This window comes from Herpailurus yagouaroundi, unplaced genomic scaffold (genome assembly GCF_014898765.1).
Source record: "Herpailurus yagouaroundi ecotype Mexico unplaced genomic scaffold, PumYag 162, whole genome shotgun sequence".
NCBI lineage: Eukaryota > Metazoa > Chordata > Mammalia > Carnivora > Felidae > Herpailurus > Herpailurus yagouaroundi.
Window position 1 is genome coordinate 6,460,675 of NW_024412403.1, and position 17,450 is coordinate 6,478,124.

General features: G+C 43.0%; 1 protein-coding gene across 1 annotated transcript in view; it reads left to right on the top strand.

Moving 5' to 3' along the window:
- Positions 1-145: 145 nt before the first annotated feature.
- BRWD1 (bromodomain and WD repeat domain containing 1) overlaps positions 146-17,450 on the top strand; it is a 127,771-nt gene continuing 110,466 nt past the window's right edge. The window contains exons 1-4 of the mRNA XM_040483906.1: positions 146-435; positions 540-598; positions 746-775; positions 960-1,019. Of these exons, the coding sequence (XP_040339840.1) occupies positions 387-435; positions 540-598; positions 746-775; positions 960-1,019 (198 nt within the window). The 5' untranslated portion in view covers positions 146-386. The remainder of the gene's footprint in view (positions 436-539; positions 599-745; positions 776-959; positions 1,020-17,450) is intronic.

Sequence of the window (17,450 nt, forward strand, 5' to 3'; positions counted from 1 at the left end):
CACAATGGCCGGGGACCGCCTCACCGCGCGCAAGGATCCCAGCCACGCGCGCTCCCCGCCCCCACCGGCCGCCCGCCCGGGCCCCGGCCTTCGCCCACCCTCCACGTTCCCCTCGCGGCGCCCCTGAGACGAAGGAGAAAGAGGCACGGCTCGCCGCTCTAGTCACGGCCCCAGAGTCGGTCGGACGGGGGCGCAGGGCGGTCGCCGCGCTGGGACTACTTTCCCTCTCGCGGAGGGACTACTTCGCGGAGGCATCGGCGTGGCGGCGCGCACGGCATGGCGGCGGCGGCGGCGCGCCAGAGGTAGAGGGACGCCGGCCCGCTCAGGCCTCGGCGCGGCCTACACGCTTCGCTTGCTCGCTCCCGCCCCGCGCCCCGCGCCCGGCCATGGCGGAGCCCTCGCCCGCCCGACGCCCGGTGCCCCTCATCGAGTCGGGTAAGACGCGCCGCCTGCGCCCTCCCCGCGGCGCCCCCGGCCCGGCCCCGGCCCCCTCCCCGCCGCCCTGCTCGCTCTTGACCCGACTCTCCGTCTTCCCGCAGAGCTGTACTTCCTCATCGCCCGGTACCTATCGGCCGGCCCGTGTCGGAGAGCCGCCCAGGTGAGTGCGGGCCCCGCGGGCGGCGGCGGCGGCGGCGGCCGCGTCCCAGCCCCGGCCCCGCTGCCGCCGCCTGGGGTCGCGGGTGGAGGGCGTCGGGTGGACCCGGGTGCCCCCCGCCTCCCTAACTGCGCGTCTCGTCGGCTGCAGGTGCTGGTGCAGGAGCTGGAGCAGTACCAGGTCTGTGCTTCGTGGCGCCCGCCGCGCCCGCCCCGCCGCGTCCCCTCCGTGCTCCCTCCCTACCCTGCCGGGGCCACTCGCCCAACTCCCCACCCCAGCCCACCCCGCGGCCCCCCGCCCGGCCCCGCGGCCCCCAGCCCGGCCCCGCGCGGTGGTCACTCGTGTGCGTCTGGTGTCTTTGCAGTTGCTGCCGAAGAGGTTGGACTGGGAGGGCAACGAGCACAACAGGAGCTACGAGGAATTGGTGAGATTTTTGACATTTCTATCCCCGTGTTTCCGAACATCTGCTCCCCGCCCCCTTGGGGCTCTGGCTCTTGGGGTGAAGCGATCGAGCCGTGCTCGGGGGGGCGTCCCGGGATAGCAGGACTCCCTCGGGAGGTTTTGTTTTGGGGTGGTGGGTTTGTTTTGGTAGGAAACGGCCCGGGGGGGGGGCGGGTGGAAGGTGGGGGCGACCCCGCACCGCGGTTTGCGGTGGGGTGGGTCCCCAGGTGCGGCTGCCTATGGTGAGAGCCGGGGGCGCGCGTGCGCGCGTGCTGGGGTGGGGGGGGCGGTGCGCCAGCCATTCAGTGAGCTGCTCTCATCCTTCTGTTTTCGTACCCGACTTGTAACTCGACCTCTGATTGGTCTTCCCTCCTTTGCCCCGCCCAGCTCCTCTAACCACTTGTTCCCTAGGAATAGAATCATTGGTGTCTGAAAGGTGAAGTGTTCTTCTGTTTAGCGTGTTTTTCTTTTCCCTCAGCAGCGTAATAAAAATCTTGCTGCTGTGACAGTATGCAACTCCTCCAGTACTTTTGCCTCTCTGAACTGTACACTTGTTGAATGCCTTAGAAAACTTTTGAGTTTTTATATTGACCTTGCTGTACTTAATGTAGGCTCTATGCAGTTTCTCGTTTTAGAGCAGCATTGGCATAGATTTCAGTTTTTTTTTTTATTGTACTTTGTCAACTTTTTTAGTTGCGCTCACAATATAGAGTCATTTTTTAAAAATGTTATTTAGTTGAGAGAGAGAGAACTCGCGTGCTTGCGAGTGGGGTTGGTGGGGAGGGGCAGAGAGAGAGAAGGAGAGAGAATCCCAAACAGGCTCTGTGCTGTCAGCGCAGAGCCCAGTTTGGGCTCCATCCCAGGAACTGTGAGATCATGACCTGAGCAGAAATCAAGAGTTGGACGCTTAACAGACTGAACCATTGAGGCACCCCTAGCTTCGGTTTTATCCACTCATTTGCCCTTAGTGAAATAAAACATTTTTCAGAAAAATATTTTTGCCAATTGGTGTATTAGGAAAAAGGGTTTCTTAGTTGCCAAGCAATATTGGCATCTTGTATGAGCCATATAACTGATGACCAAACAAAAACTCTTGAAAGATCTTTTACTTATGACAGTCATATTATCTGTAACGGAATTTGGTAGGATATGGTCACCATTCTTGGATTAAACAAAAGGACAAAAAGTAAACAAGGGGATTTATCATCTGCATATGAACAGTTAAGTATTATTGACACTTAAAGTCTGGAGTAACAAAGGATTCTGTTTCAGTTGTCTATTTTAATGTTTACTGGTGTGGACTTTTTATAATTTTTTTTTTTAATGTTCGTGTTTTTTGAGAGCGAGTGTGTGTGAGCAGGGGACAGGCAGAGAGAGAGGGAGACACAGAATCCGAAGCAGGCTCCAGGTTCTGAGCTGTCAGCACAGAGCGGGATGCAGGTCTCCAACTCAACAACTGCGAGATCATGACCTCAGCCGAAGTTGGATGTTTGAGCCACTTAGGCACCCCTGGTTTAGATTTTTTAAAAGCAAGCACTTAAAATTGAATATTTCCAAGGAAGATTTAAAAAATTCAGCATCATGGCAGAGGTTTTGTTTTCTTGAATTTCTTATTTTGATATTTAAGTCTAGGAAACGTTTAAAGGACTATTCATTGTTTTACTTCTATCGATAAGAGAAAATCGCTTAAATCTTGAGATGCTGTAACTACTGGAAAATGCACTTTTAAAATTTGTGTATATATTTTGGCTTCTTTGTTAGAGGTGCTTAAAACCCCACTTTAAAAATTCTGTTTAAAATTATCCTAGTTCTCTGTGGTATCTCCCTATGATGTGCAATGCCCTGGGTCATGTCTCATCACCTGGCTCATAGGGTCTGGTGGATAATGTCCTTTTTGTCCTTTACCTTCTCCCGCCTCCACCCATTCCTAGCATTAAGTATGAAGGATGAACTTCTTGTGTATAGGAGAGTTATTTTGTCAGAGTACGTGAGTAGCTGCTAGTTCTCCAGAGTCTGCTTTTTTTTTTTTTTTTAAAGTTTATTTATTTGAGAGAGAAAGCATGAGCAGGGGAGGGGGAGAGAGAGAATCCCAAGCAGGCTCCACACATTCAGTGCAGAGTCCGGTATGGGGCTTGAACCCCATGAACTCTGAGATCGTGATCTGAGTGGAACCACCCAGGCGCCCCTGCTTTTCATTTAATTAAGAAGTATTTCAGATATACACAAATAATAATGTCATGAACCATTTTTGCTATCTTTACTTTGGCTTCTATTTGAAGTGTTTTTTTATAAATTACCAGTGCAAATCTTCAAACATAGAAAAATAGTGAAATGAACCATACTACTTATCAACCTGGTGATTAGCAAAGAATGTTGCATCTGTTACCTCACTCCCCTGGGCTGTATTGTTTTAAACCAATACCAGACATTCCTTTATTTTATTAGTTAATATGCTGAAGTATTTTAAAGTAAATCCCAGATCTTACATGTCTTCTCTAAATTCTGCATAGTGCGTCTTGAAAAAATCGAAGGGCTATTTCTTAGACCACCGCAGCGCCAGCATCACACACAATCCAAAGAATAATGTTCTTTGATAATGTGTACATGTAGACATTACACTTATATATCTATAAGTGTAGATCTATATATATGTCTATATGTGTCTAGATCTATATATCTGGACATTACATTTATATATCTAGTCCCTACTCAGATTTTCCTTTTGTTCCTTGGATTTCTTTTCTTTTGTTTTTTTTTTTTTAAGTTTATTTATTTATTTTGAGAGAGAGAATCTCTCCGTGCAGAACCCAACTCAAGGCTCAAATCCATGAACTATGAGATCATGACCTGAGCTGAAAGAATTGGTCGCTTAACCAACTGAGCCATCCAGGCGGCCCTCTTCGCATTTCTTTTTATATTTAGTTCAAATTGGTTTCAGGCAAGGTCCACGTGTTGTACTGAAGTTACTTTCCATCTCTTTTTTATCTTCCATAGTTTTTGTTCCTGTGCCATTGGTATTCTGAAGACATTTGAGATAGCCTGTAGAATGTTTCACATTCGGGTTTTGTCTGATAGTTTCCTTATGCTATTTGTTTCTTTGTGTTGTTTAATTTACTCCTTTTTCTCAATAATAGTCCTCATTCTTGGATCAGAGTCATCTGGGGAGCTTTACAAAATCTGGATGCCCCGGGCCACGTTCCACACCAGTTAAATCAGAATTTTTGTGGTGAGACTGGGTATCACTATAGTTTGAAACCTTTCAGGTGATTCCAGTGTCACTGTTGACAGAGTTATAGTTTATCTTAGACTTGGGACTATGTTATCATTCCAGCCTGTACTTTGGAAGCAAGAGTATTTTTGATACTTAAGACAATTGACATTCTTTCTCTCAGTACCTAGCCCTGCGTTAGCAGTTGGGCCTGTGAATTCATAAAATGTAGTTCAGATTTTTATGATTTATAGGTGGTGAACACAAGAGAGGAAGAAGGAAATGGAGCTATAGAGTGGGGCCCGGGAGTGAGGAAGAACTCGATTTGTAGAGGAGCATGTTTAAATGAGGCGAATGTGATTCCATAGACTTCGTAATTTAGTAGTGTGCAGTTTTATAGGCCACTGTCTTCCTTAACCAGTAAATAAAATCTGAAAGTCCTTCTATTGGAGTTTATCATTAGGGGATTTATTGTCATGCTTTTTAAAAAAAAAAAAAAATGTTTGAGTAGCCCTATAGCACAATGAAGACTTAAAAGTTATTTTTATTTAAATATGCAGTTTATTAGAGTTATAAGTAGTAATTTTTCTTAAGTCTTTAAGTTACAAATCTTATAAATTTAGTGATATTTCTAGAAACAAGTTTATTTTATTTTTTACTGTTTAATTTGTAATGAGAATTTAATCTTAAGATATTTAACACCACTTAATTGTCTTACATTTCCTTGGGCATTTCACACTATGTTACAAATCTATGATTATTTCAGTCCCCTCAAGATGGCTAACTTTGTCAAATGTGTTACCTTTTTTTTTTTTTAAGTTTATTTATTTATTTTAAGAGAGAGATTCCCAAGCAGGCTCTCTGCATTGTCCGTGCAGAATGCAGTGTGGGGCTTGAACTCCCGAACTGTGAGATCATGCCCTGACTGGGCATGAAATCCGGAGTTGTATGCTTAGCTGACTGAGCCATCCAGGTACCCCTAAGTGTAATCTTTCTAAAATTTAACTTTTGTAAATATATTTTAAATTTACTGTAGTAAATTATTCTTTTTTGCTCTGCCAAACATTAAAAATAGTTCAGTCATTACAAAACTTGTTACTATATCAGAATAACTAATTGGCACCAACATATCAATACTTTCTTCTTTTTTTCATTTCTTAGTTGTCGATCTTCTTGGGTTATGAATTAACTCCCCAAATCAAGGCGGGGGTGGGGAAGCAGTATTACCATCGTGAACTCCCTACTGGATTAGGGAATCAGGCTTAAGGTAGATCATAAGGCTAGACTTGGAATTTGGGTGCCTAGTTAGATAGACTCTACTCGTGTGTCAGGTTGATCCTTTTTAATGGCAAACTTCCTTATTTACCTATTTAAAACAAAAACAACTTTATTGGATAACTGTATTGTAACTGACTCCACTATTTTGTTTTCATTGTGGGAGTCTAGCACTAACCTCTTTCCTCTGGGGATTCTGCATTTCCTTTGTAGTTGACTATAGCGATTTATTCTATAGGCATTTCATTGATAATTTGGGAACACTTGATGATCATGGCAATATGATGACAAGTTACTGCCTAGCAATGTAACGTTATAGACATTAGAAACTTGGGTTTTTGTGCCGGGTATATGGGCTGTAGTCCTGATTTGTGCTGCCTAGCAGGTGTTTAATCTTACGCAGTTTATTATTTACTTATTTTTTATTTATTTTTTAATGTGAAATTTATTGTCAAATTGGTTTCCATACAACACCCAGTGCTCATCCCAACAGGTGCCCTCCTCAATACCCATCACCCACCCTCCATCAACCCTCAGTTTGTTCTCAGGTTTTAAGAGTCTCTTATGTTTTGGCTCCCTCCCTCTCTAACCTTTTTTTTTTCCCTTCCCCGCCCCCATGGTCTTCTGTTAAGTTTCTCAGGATCCACCTAAGAGTGAAAACATACGGTATCTGTCTTTCTCTGTATGACTTATTTCACTTAGCATAACACTCTCCAGTTCCATCCACGTTGCTACAAAAGGCCAGATTTCCTTCTTTATCATTGCCAAGTAGTATTCCATCGTGTATATAAACCACAATTTCTTTATCCATTCATCAGTTGATGGACACTTAGGCTCTTCCATAATTTGGCTATTGTTGAAAGTGCTGCTGTAAACATTGGGGTACAAGTGCCCCTATGCATCAGCACTCCTGTATCCCTTGGGTAAATTCCTAGCAGTGCTATTGCTGGGTCATAGGGTAGATCTATTTTTAATTTTTTGAGGAACCTCCACACTGTTTTCCAGAGTGGCTGCACCATTAGGCAGTTTATTTAATCTCTACCTCAGTTTCTTGAGCTGTGCAACAAAGATGATAATAATTGTATCAAAGCATTGGTAAACATGGGAAAAAAATGGCCTTCAGTGCCCGGCGCACAGTGATAATTGGCATTTACAAGTAATGCTGGTAGAACAAAAGTCATGATTGTGTAGCCTGCCCCTTCCCTTAATTTATATTGGTAGGGTCTTAATGAGATAATAAAATACAGTCTCTCTGAACTCTTAAGTCTAAATGAATGATACCTGCCACTTACCCCTTTATGGATGAACACAATGTGGGATGGGGCACTGATGGTACTTTGTAGCTCAGTGCTGAATAATGGTAGTGCTGTTGCTACATGTGAGTCACCCAGCCTTGACTGTGCTCCTTTATTTTAAGCCCTACTCCCAACATGGGGCTTGTACTCAGTATCCCGAGATCAAGAGCATGCTCTACTGACTGACCCAGCCAAGCACTCCCAACTGTGCTACTTTGAAAGAATAGTTATTACTTTGTTTTCAGAGGCTCACCTAATCATAACATTTATTTGCATCTAAGGGACAAGTCACATGACTTTTTTCGTTTCAGATCTTCTAAATTCTACAGATTGTTGCCAGCTAGTTCTGTTGGTTTCTGAGAAGGATTGTGGATAATCTCCAAGTGTGACTGTAGAGTTGTCTTTTTTCTTTTTCCAGTATAGGTATATACAAATATATAATTGTTATCTTTCTCTTGAATTGACTTCCCCTCTTTTTTTTTTTTTTTTTTTTTAAAGTAGACTTCATTTTTTGGAGCAGTTTCAGGTTCACAGCAAAATTGAGCAGAAGGTAGAGATTTCCCCCTGTAAGCGCACAGTCTCCCTCATTATCCGCATCCCTCAGAATGGTATGTTTGTTGCAGTCGATGGAGCTATATTGACCCATCATAATCCCCCAAGTCCTTAGTTTCCATCATGACTCTCCTGTGTTTACATTAGGTACTCTTAGTGTTGTACCTTTTGTAGGTTTAGACAAAAGACACGTACCCACCAATAGAGTGTCATACAGAGTAATTCTACCCTAAAAATCCTCTGTGCTCTGCCTGATTATCCCTCCCGCCCTCTCAACCACTGATCTTGTCCCTGTTTCCATAGTTTTGTGTTTTCCAGAATTTGACTTTTTTTTTTTAATTGGGAAATGTTCTTTATCTCATAAAAGCTTCTCACCCCCAAGTCTGACTTGGCCTCACTTTACTACAGCCTGCCCAGCTTTCTTTCCATTAGTGATGGTGTAGCACATCATTTTTTGTTTTCTCTCCTTTTAGTACAGCCGTTTCCCCATGTGCTCATTTCTAAGTATGGTTCCTGTAAACTACATATGGTTTTATTATTCAGTCTTTTAGTTAGAGTCTTCAAACTATTTGCAATTTAATTAACTTATATAATTACTTAAGATTGTGTGAAGTCTACCAGGTACCTGTTTTTATATGTGTTCCATCTCTTTAGTACTGCTCTCTTTTGGATTATTACACTGTTCTTTATTGCTTTCTGGCTATATACCCTTTTATTATTATTTTAGTGGTTACTCTAGAGGTTACAAGTTACTTCACCACTTCCCAAATCAATAAAGTTAAAACTGTTAGTTGATACCCTTTTGTCCTTTGGACTATTATGGTATTTTATGTATGTTATGAATTTTCCAGATATTATTGCTGTAGTTTTAAAGTTGATATTCATTTGCTTACCCCCCTGTATACCTTTCCTGGTATTTTTAGTTCGTTCTTGTCTTCCCATTTGTCTTATCTGTGATTATTTTTCTTCAGTCTGCACAACTTATTCTGTTATTTTTTTTTAATGAAGTTTTGTTGGCAATGACTTTGGTTTTCCTTTAATTTTTCCTTTTAATTTTTTTGGTCTGAAAACATTTTTGTTTTTATTTAAAAAAATTTTTTTGGGGCGCCTGGGTGGCGCAGTCGGTTAAGCGTCCGACTTCAGCCAGGTCACGATCTCACGGTCCGTGAGTTTGAGCCCCGCGTCAGGCTCTGGGCTGATGGCTCGGAGCCTGGAGCCTGTTTCCGATTCTGTGTCTCCCTCTCTCTCTGCCCCTCCCCCGTTCATGCTCTGTCTCTGTCTGTCCCATAAATAAATAAAAAAACGTTGAAAAAAAAATTTTTTTTAACATTTATTCATTTTTGAGAGACAGAGAGAGACAGAGTGTGAGTGGGGGAGGGGCAGAGAGAGAGGGAGGCACAGGATCTGAAGCAGGCTCCAGGCTCCGAGCCGTCAGCACAGAGCCTGACGCCGGGCTCGAACTCACAGACTGTGAGATCGTGACCTGAGCTGAAGTTGGGACGCTCAAGCAACTGAACCCAGGTGCTCTGTTATGTGTTTATTTTTAAAGATTGTTTTGTTTATTTTTTAAGATTTATTTATTTATTTTGAGAGAGAGTACAGCATGCAAGCAGGGGAAAGAGAGAGAGAGAGATGGAGAGGAAGAATCCTGAGCAGGCTCTGCAGTGTGGAGCCAGATGCAGGGCTTGAATTCATGAACCGTGAGTTCAAGACCTGAGCCCAAATCAGGAGTCCTAATGCTTAACAGACAGAGCCACCTATGGTGCCCCTTAAAACTTGTTTTAAAGGTGAAATTCTGATTGGTGTGTTTTTTTTTCCTTGTAGCACTCCATATTAAAAAACTGGCATTCTTACTATTTCCCCTTTCAAGATAATGCTTTTTTTCCTGGTTGCTTTTTAAGATTTTCATTTTGCCTTTGGTTTTCAGCAGTTTTACTGTGATATACTGTAGTTGTTACCTATTGCTGCATAACTGGCTACCCCAAAATATAGTGGCTTAAAACAACGCAGATTGTTTTTATCCCACGGTTTCTGTAAATCAGACTTGCAGGCTCAGCTGAACTGAGTCCTCTCAATCCCTCTCAAGGCTGTAATCCAGGTTTTGGCCAGATCTGGGGTTTCAACTGAAGACCTGACTGGAAGGGTCTGTTTCCAAGCTCACATAGTTTTTGGCTGGATTCAGTTCTTGGAGGGGGTTGGACCGAGAAGTCTCAGTTCCTCCTTGTCTGTTGGCCACTCTCAGCTTCTTGCCACTCGTCCAAAATGGCAGCTTGATTCATCAAAAGGTGAAAGCGGAATAGGCAATAATAGTCTGCTAGTTAAGACAGCAGTCATAGTCTTCTGTAACCTCACAGGGGAAGTGGTGTCGATACCCTCCACGTTAGCTGTATTCTGTCAGTTGTAAGTAACCTACTCAAGGGGAGGGGATTTCATAAGGTTGGCAGTACCAGGAAGTGGGGGTCATTGGAGGCCACGTCAGAAGTTGCCTCCTCCAGACATATAGGTGGTTTTCTTTGGATTTACTCTGCTTGAGGTTGTCCGAACTTCTTGAACCTATAGGATATCAAATAGTCTCGTGTGTAAAGTTCAAAATGGGGGGGGGGGGCATCTGGGTGGCTCGGTTGATTGAGTGTTCGGCTTCAACTCAGGTTGTGATCTCACCGTTCGTGGTTCAAGCCTTGTATCAGGCTCGCTGCTGTCAGCACAGAGCCTGCTTCGGATACTTTGTCCCCTTCTACTCTGTCCCTTGCCTGCTTGTGCTCTTTCTCTCTCTCAAAAATAAATAAACCTAAGAAAAAAAAAAAAGTCCCAAATGAAAAGAATGGAAGAATGAGGCAGAAGAAGTATTTTGAAGAGATAATGGTTGAGCATTTTTTTTTTTTAATTTTTTTTTTCAACATTTATTTATTTTTGGGACAGAGAGAGACAGAGCATGAATGGGGGAGGGGCAGAGAGAGAGGGAGACACAGAATCGGAAACAGGCTCCAGGCTCTGAGCCATCAGCCCAGAGCCCAACGCGGGGCTCGAACTCACGGACCGCGAGATCGTGACCTGGCTGAAGTCGGACGCTTAACCGACTGCGCCACCCAGGCGCCCCAGGTTGAGCGTTTTTAACATCTGGGGTCTTCTCTGGGACCACTGTTGACTACTTCCTCTCTTGGTTACGGATCACATTTTGCTTTGTTGTGTATCTCATCTGTATCTGCTCCTCTTTTGAAGTATGCTGGGCTGTTTTGTGTGAAAAGAGTAGAGGTTTAGGTAATGTAATCGGTCTCGGTAAAGGATGCCCCCTTTTCTCTCAAGTTCTTAGTGCTGGGGGCTGAGTTATCTACTTTGTGTCGTGTTTGGTGGTCTCTGGGCTTTGTGGCAGCTGTAGTTGCAGTCCATTGGCATCCCACGGTTTAAGGATGGGACCAGGACTTGCCTCTCCAGCAGGGTTTGGGTTTTGGGCACGGGTGAGATTCCTGGGATGTCTCTTTCATAGCCAAGTTGCCAGCTTCCCAAACTTTGTAGGATCTTGCTCTGTTTTATAGCCCAGTTGCCGACTTTTTTGAGTTGCTGAGATCTCTTTGCTTTCCAGTTCTGCCCTCAGCTTTCAACTCTGCTGTCGCATCCCTAGCGTTCAGAGGGTCTCTGGAGTGCACTTGCAGTGGACAGGGGGCTCCCCCAGCTGTTCCGCATCCCGTCTTTCGCCCCGTGCAGTTGGTGACTCTGCCCCGAGGCCCCAAGCATTCTCCTCCTCAGGCATCAGGCATGATAGCCGGCAGGTGGCCGTGAAGTTTAAAAGGTTGGCAGGTTTTTCCTTATTCAGTTTTTCCTGTCTCTCTGCTACAGATCAAAGCAGCTGTGAATCTTTTTCTGGTCACAGACGGGCTCACCAGTTTCTGGGGTGGAGTTGATGTGCAGACGTGTTTTCTCAGCTCAGTGATGGGTTAAAACATTATTTTTAAGCTAAACCAACCTGTTCTCATTGTTCAAGTGAGGGCAGTAGCTTCAGACATTATCTCTTTTTAATGGTTGGAATATGTGTCTACATGCGGGGCATGTAACTGCAGTCTTCTGCGGGTGCACCTGTCCTTCGTGGCAGTAGTGGGTTCTCAGTGTTTATTGAAGGAGTTAAGGTGGCTTAATGCTTAAGGTGTGTTTTCTTTCTAGGAAGCAATCATCACTAATTTGGTTATTAAATGATTTTTTTTGGTACGATCTTTTATTTCTTAAAATCTCTCAGGAGGTCTGCGCTTCATTTGTAGGTCAGAGCAACTTACGGCACCAGAATGGCTGTGAAACATGGAAGTTATACGTCTTTTTTTTTTTTTTTTTTAAAGCTCTTTAAACCATTTCATTAGGAGCGTACAAAATAGAATCATTCAGTGATTATTTACTATCTTTCCTTTATTATGTAGAAGTGGGAAAGTGGCATGTTGAGCACAAAACTTTTGTGTTAATGTTATGTAATAACCATAGCAGCATAGGATGAATTATGCGTGGGGTATTCAGAATTTGGCGGAGGCTTTGACTTTGCTTGTTATTGGTAATGGGGTGGGTGAATGACATTTGGATGTTAGACTCTAGCTACTTAGAAAAAATTCTCTGTGTTGATTTTGTTTTATTTTTGAGAGCGAGATTGCACGCGCATGTGGTGGAAGGGGAGAGGGAGGGAGACAGAAGGATCCGAAGCGGGCTCTGTGCTGAAAGCAGACAGCCTGATGTGGGCTCGAACTCGCTGAACCACAAGATCAGTTGATCTTGTGAACTGAAGTTGGATACTTAACCGACTGAGCCACCTGGGCACCTCTCTCTATGTTGATTTTAATCGGTTTGCATATATTTGGCTTTAAAAACTTCCAGAGGCCACTTCGGCTCTAAGACTTGTGATGCTCCTCAATTATCTTGTTACTTGGCATTTTTCTTAGGATGCAGGATAGCCGATTGCAGTGATGCAGTGATGCGGGGAGTTGTGACCCTAGACAGCCTGGGTTCTTACTTTTAGCTTTGCCGTTTATCAGCTCTTCGGTTCTGGGCAGGTTCTTTGGTGTCTGTGCTTGTGTTTTCTCACCTGTAAAATGAAGGTAAATAGTTTGGAGGTATAGTAAGTGAGCGTGTATAAAGTTCTTAGAACAGCATCAGGTAGTAATCACCGTGTAAGTGTTAACTATTGTGAGTAACGAAGAACTGAATGAGTCAAAACCTTAAAATACTTAGAAATGTACCTTGTACGTTGCAAGCGTGTAGCATTACCTATTGTTTTTGCTTAGAAAGTACCTTGTCCCAGGTCCCGTAACTAGTTAGGTAGGGCTGTTAGCCACATTTCCTCAGGGTCAGAAGAGTCTAGCACCCTTCTTATTCCAGTATTTGTTAAACTCTCATTGGTATGTTTGAGGCTGGATTCCACATTGAGAGACTTTTGCTTGAGAAAGACTTTGTGGTAGAGCCTCAGTTTGTTTTCTATTAATATCTTTAATGTTTATTTTTTAATTTACACCCAAGTTAGTTAGCATATATAGTGCTATAATTTCAGGAGTAGATTCCAGTGATTCACCCCCTATGTGTAACACCCATACGAGTTGCTCATCCCAACAAGTGTCTTCCTTAATGCCCCTTACCCATTTAGCCCATCCCCTCACCTACAACCCCTCCAGCAACCCTGTTTGTTCTGTTTTTAAGAGTCTCTTATGTTTTGTCCCCCTTCCTTGTTTTTATATTATTTTTGCTCCCCTTCCTTTGTGTTCATCTGTTTTGTTTCTTAAATTCCTCATATGAGTGAAGTCATGTGATATTTGTCTTTCTCTGACTAATTTCACTTAGCATAATACCCTCCAGTTCCATCCACGTAGTCGCCAGTGGCAAGATTTCATTCTTTTTGATTGCTGAGTACCACATCTTCTTTATCCATTCATCCATCGATGGACATTTGGGCTCTCTCCATGCTTTGGCTATTGTCGATAGCGCTGCTATTAACATTGGGGTGCATGTGTCCCTTTGAAACAGCACACCTGTATCCCTTGGATAAATGCCTAGTAGTGCAATTGCTGGGTCGTAGGGTGGTTCTATTTTTAATTTTTTTGGGGAATCTCCATACTGTTTTCCAGAGTGGCTGCACCAGTTTGCATTCCTACCAGCAGTGCAAAAGAGATCGTTAGAGCCTCAAAGTCTTAAGTTTTGTCTCTATTACATTTAGCTTCTATTTATATGTAAATGTTCGAAGATGTTGATAGTGGTCTTTCTATAGGGGTGTAACTAAAAAGTGATGTAATTAGTTCATTAGTCATTTCTCTGTAATCTGACCAAAAATTGTCCTAATATTAAATAAAAATTTCTGGGGCGCCTGGGTGGCTCAGTTGGTTGAGCATCCGACTTTGGCTCAGGTCATGATCTCGTAGTTCGTGAGTTCGAGCCCCACATCCGGCTCTGTGCTGACAGCTTGGAGCCTGGGGCCTGCTTCGGATTCTGTGTTGTGTGTCCCTCTCTCTGCCCCTTCCCCCCTCGTGTTCTGTCTCTGTCTCGCGAAGATGAATAAACGTTAAAAAATAAATTAAATGAATAAAAATTTCTAATGTTTATTGTAGAATATTTAGAAAATGCGAAAGTGAGAAGAAAATCATGAAAGTGAGAAGTGTTTATTTTTCTTCATGCTAGACTCTTAACAAAAGTAGGATCTTTAAAAAGATACCATTTTGTGAATTCCTTTCAATTTCTCTGGAAAATTTTATCTATTTGCCTGTTGTACATTTGGTTGGTTTCTAGTTTTTTTTCTATTAGTGATTCCATGAATATCAAAGTAAGAACTATGTGTCTTTGCATTTATACATAATTGTTACTTGTCATAAACTTCTAGAAACTTAATCATTGAGTAAAATGGTTTACCTTTTTTTTTTTTTTTTTTTAAGTTTGTTTATTTATGTAAGCTCTACACCCACAGTGAGGCTCAAACTCACCACCCCAGGATCAAAAGTCTAATGGTCTTCTGACTGAACCAGTTAGGCGGCCCTCAGTAGCTAATGTTTGAGTCATTTTTTTTGCCAAGTACCGCACAAAAGTTAGGAGATTTAACCTATGTAATCTTGTATCCTTTTAGCAATCCTATCACCTTGTATGTATTGTGATTTCCCAGTTTGAGATGAGTCGGGAAGGAACAAGTAACTTCAGTGAGGTTCTATTCCTAAGGGGCAGGTCCAGCTGAAGGCCGCTTTGTGTGATACTTATTCATGAACGTCTGATGCATTTGTTCAGTAAATGAATGCCTGCTGTAGTCAGAGTTCCGGGGAGACCAGTGTGGATGAGATGGACAAGGCTTCTGTTCTCATGGGGCTTACACCCTCGGGGTAAAACTGACCTGAAGCAGCAGACAAGCTACTGTAATACAGATTCACAGAGGTGTTAGGGATCGGGAAAGGGGGGGCAGGATATTTTAGGTGGGTGGGGAGGAAAAGCGCTTATTGATGGGGTAACCTTTGACCTGGAGGGCAGAAAGGAAATGTGGAGCCCTGAGAGAGGACGGGTGGAAAGAGTGGTTGCAATCCGTCTTAAAAACCTGCGTGACCTCTGACCCACCAGTTACAGGCTTAAGACGTTTTTGAAGGAAGTTTGTTTTGTGACTTGACAATTCATCTTTTCTGAATTACCTTTTTATATCTTTTACTTGCTTTTCCACTGCTGTCTTAAGCCATCTTGTAAGAATTCTTCATCTCTAGGTTATTCTTTTTTTTTTTTAATTTTTTTTTCAACGTTTTTTATTTATTTTTGGGACAGAGAGAGACAGAGCATGAACGGGGGAGGCGCAGAGAGAGAGGGAGACACAGAATCGGAAACAGGCTCCAGGCTCTGAGCCGTCAGCCCAGAGCCCGACGCGGGGCTCGAACTCACGGACCGCGAGATCGTGACCTGGCTGAAGTCGGACGCTTAACCGACTGCGCCGCCCAGGCGCCCCTCTAGGTTATTCTTTAGTCTGCTGAGTTCTAGGTTCCTTTCCCAGCTTTGCAGGCTGCTTTTTAGTTTCACTGGGAGGTTTTGTTTTTCCAGAGGTTTAAGATTTTTACTTTTGTTATATCTGTGAATCTTTATTTTGTCTTTAGGGTTGTCCTTAAAGCCCTTCTGTACTCCAAGATTAATATTTTAAAAGGCAGTGTTATGTATTTATTTCTCAATACTTTTTCTAGTCTGTTTGTAGTTTCTCTGTAATGTCTCCATGTTCAGTTTATTTGAGCATGTGGTTGATGTGAGGTATGAATCTAGCCTTTTGCAAATTGTCAGTTTGCAAGTACTGTTTGTTGTCTCCTTTCTCTACAGGGAGCTCTGTCATCATCATTTACTACGTTCTTGCTGACTTGCATCTGGACTTTTCTGTTCCTATAATATCCAGTTCTATTTTAGTGGTCAAATTTTATATATATATATTAAAATTCTTTAAATATTTATTTGAGGGAGACATGACCTGAGCCAAAGTCGGACGCTTAACCAACTGAGCCACCCAGGCACCCCTGACTAGGTTTTATTTCTATTGGTCGTTTGGAATATGACAGACTTCTCAACGAAATGATGAACTAAGTCTGACTAGAAGATGTTTTGCATTAATCTTGAAATCTGTGATCTTTACTATGTTCATGTGGCTGGAATTGTTACTTGATCAGTACTTTACTATTTCATATCTTCTGTAGGCTGTTGCATGTTTAAAATCCATACATTTTGAAGTGTGCCTCTTGTTTTAATACATCTTGTGAAGCAATATTTAAAAAAAAAAAAAGGTTTGGCTTTTGGGAAGTATTTGTCTCTTCATTAAGTTCCATGTAGGATGCATACTTTTAATTAGTCTTCACACAGGCTTATTTTAATTATGTTCTGCTTAGAAAATTTAGTTATTTTCACATGGTACAACAGAATAATCTCAAGTTTAATGGTTTCTTTTCAGAACTCAGTTGATTTAAGGATAAAGCCTTGGGGTGCCTGGGTGGCGCAGTCAGTTAAGCGTTCGACTTCAACCAGGTCACGATCTCGCGGTCCGTGAGTTCGAGCCCCGCGTCAGGCTCTGGGCTGATGGCTCAGAGCCTGGAGCCTGTTTCCGATTCTGTGTCTCCCTCTCTCTCTGTCCCTCCCCCGTTCATGCTCTGTCTCTCTCTGTTCCAAAAATAAATTAAAAAACGTTGAAAAAAAAAAAAGGATAAAGCCTTGAGTATTTTGCTTTTTGAATTTTGTTCTTTTCAGATGATCTTCCTCTATTTGATGGTCTGAACTCCCTGTCAAGGAATATTAGAAGTCGGGTGCACCTGGCTGGCTCAGTCATTTAAGGGTCCGACCCTTGATTTTTATTCAGGTCATGATCTCAGGGTTGTGAGATTAAGCCCCTGGCATTGGACTCTTCACTGACAGCACGGGGCCTGCCTGGGATTCTCTCTCTCCCCCTCTGTCTCTCTGTTCCTCCTCTGTGCATTTTCTCTTTCTCTCTCTAAACACTTAAGAAGGATATCAGGGGCGCCTGGGTGGCTCAGTCGGTTAAACGTCCGACTTCGGCTCAGGTCACGATCTCGCGGTCCGTGAGTTCGAGCCCCGCGTCGGGCTCTGGGCTGATGGCTTGGAGCCTGGAGCCTACTTCCGATTCTGTGTCTCCCTCTCTCTCTGCCCCTCCCCCGTTCATGCTCTGTCTCTGTCTCAAAAATAAATTAAAAAAACTTTAAAAAAAAAAAAAACATTTAAGAAGGATATCAGAAATCAAAAAGTATAAAAAATCTTAGATTTCTTCTGAATAATTTATAATTTGGAAAAGCTTTTATAGTCTAGAAGTAGGGGTCATTGTTTTGCTAAGGGAAGAGGAAAATGAAATGAATAGATTGCATAGAAATGCTAACTAAGGATATATCTTCGTTTAGTATTGGCTTAAGCATTAATAGTATTTTCCAGGCAAGCCTCACTTTATGGGATGGCTGGTAGGTGACTTTGCTTCAGATTTGCAGGTTGGTGGATAATGCTGTTATGATTTGTGTGATTGCATTGCATGTGATAACAGCCTCATGAAATACTTCATTTCCTTAAAAGCAGTGGCCTAAATCATAAAGATACATAATGCTTTCTTTCATTTAATGGTTTCATTAAA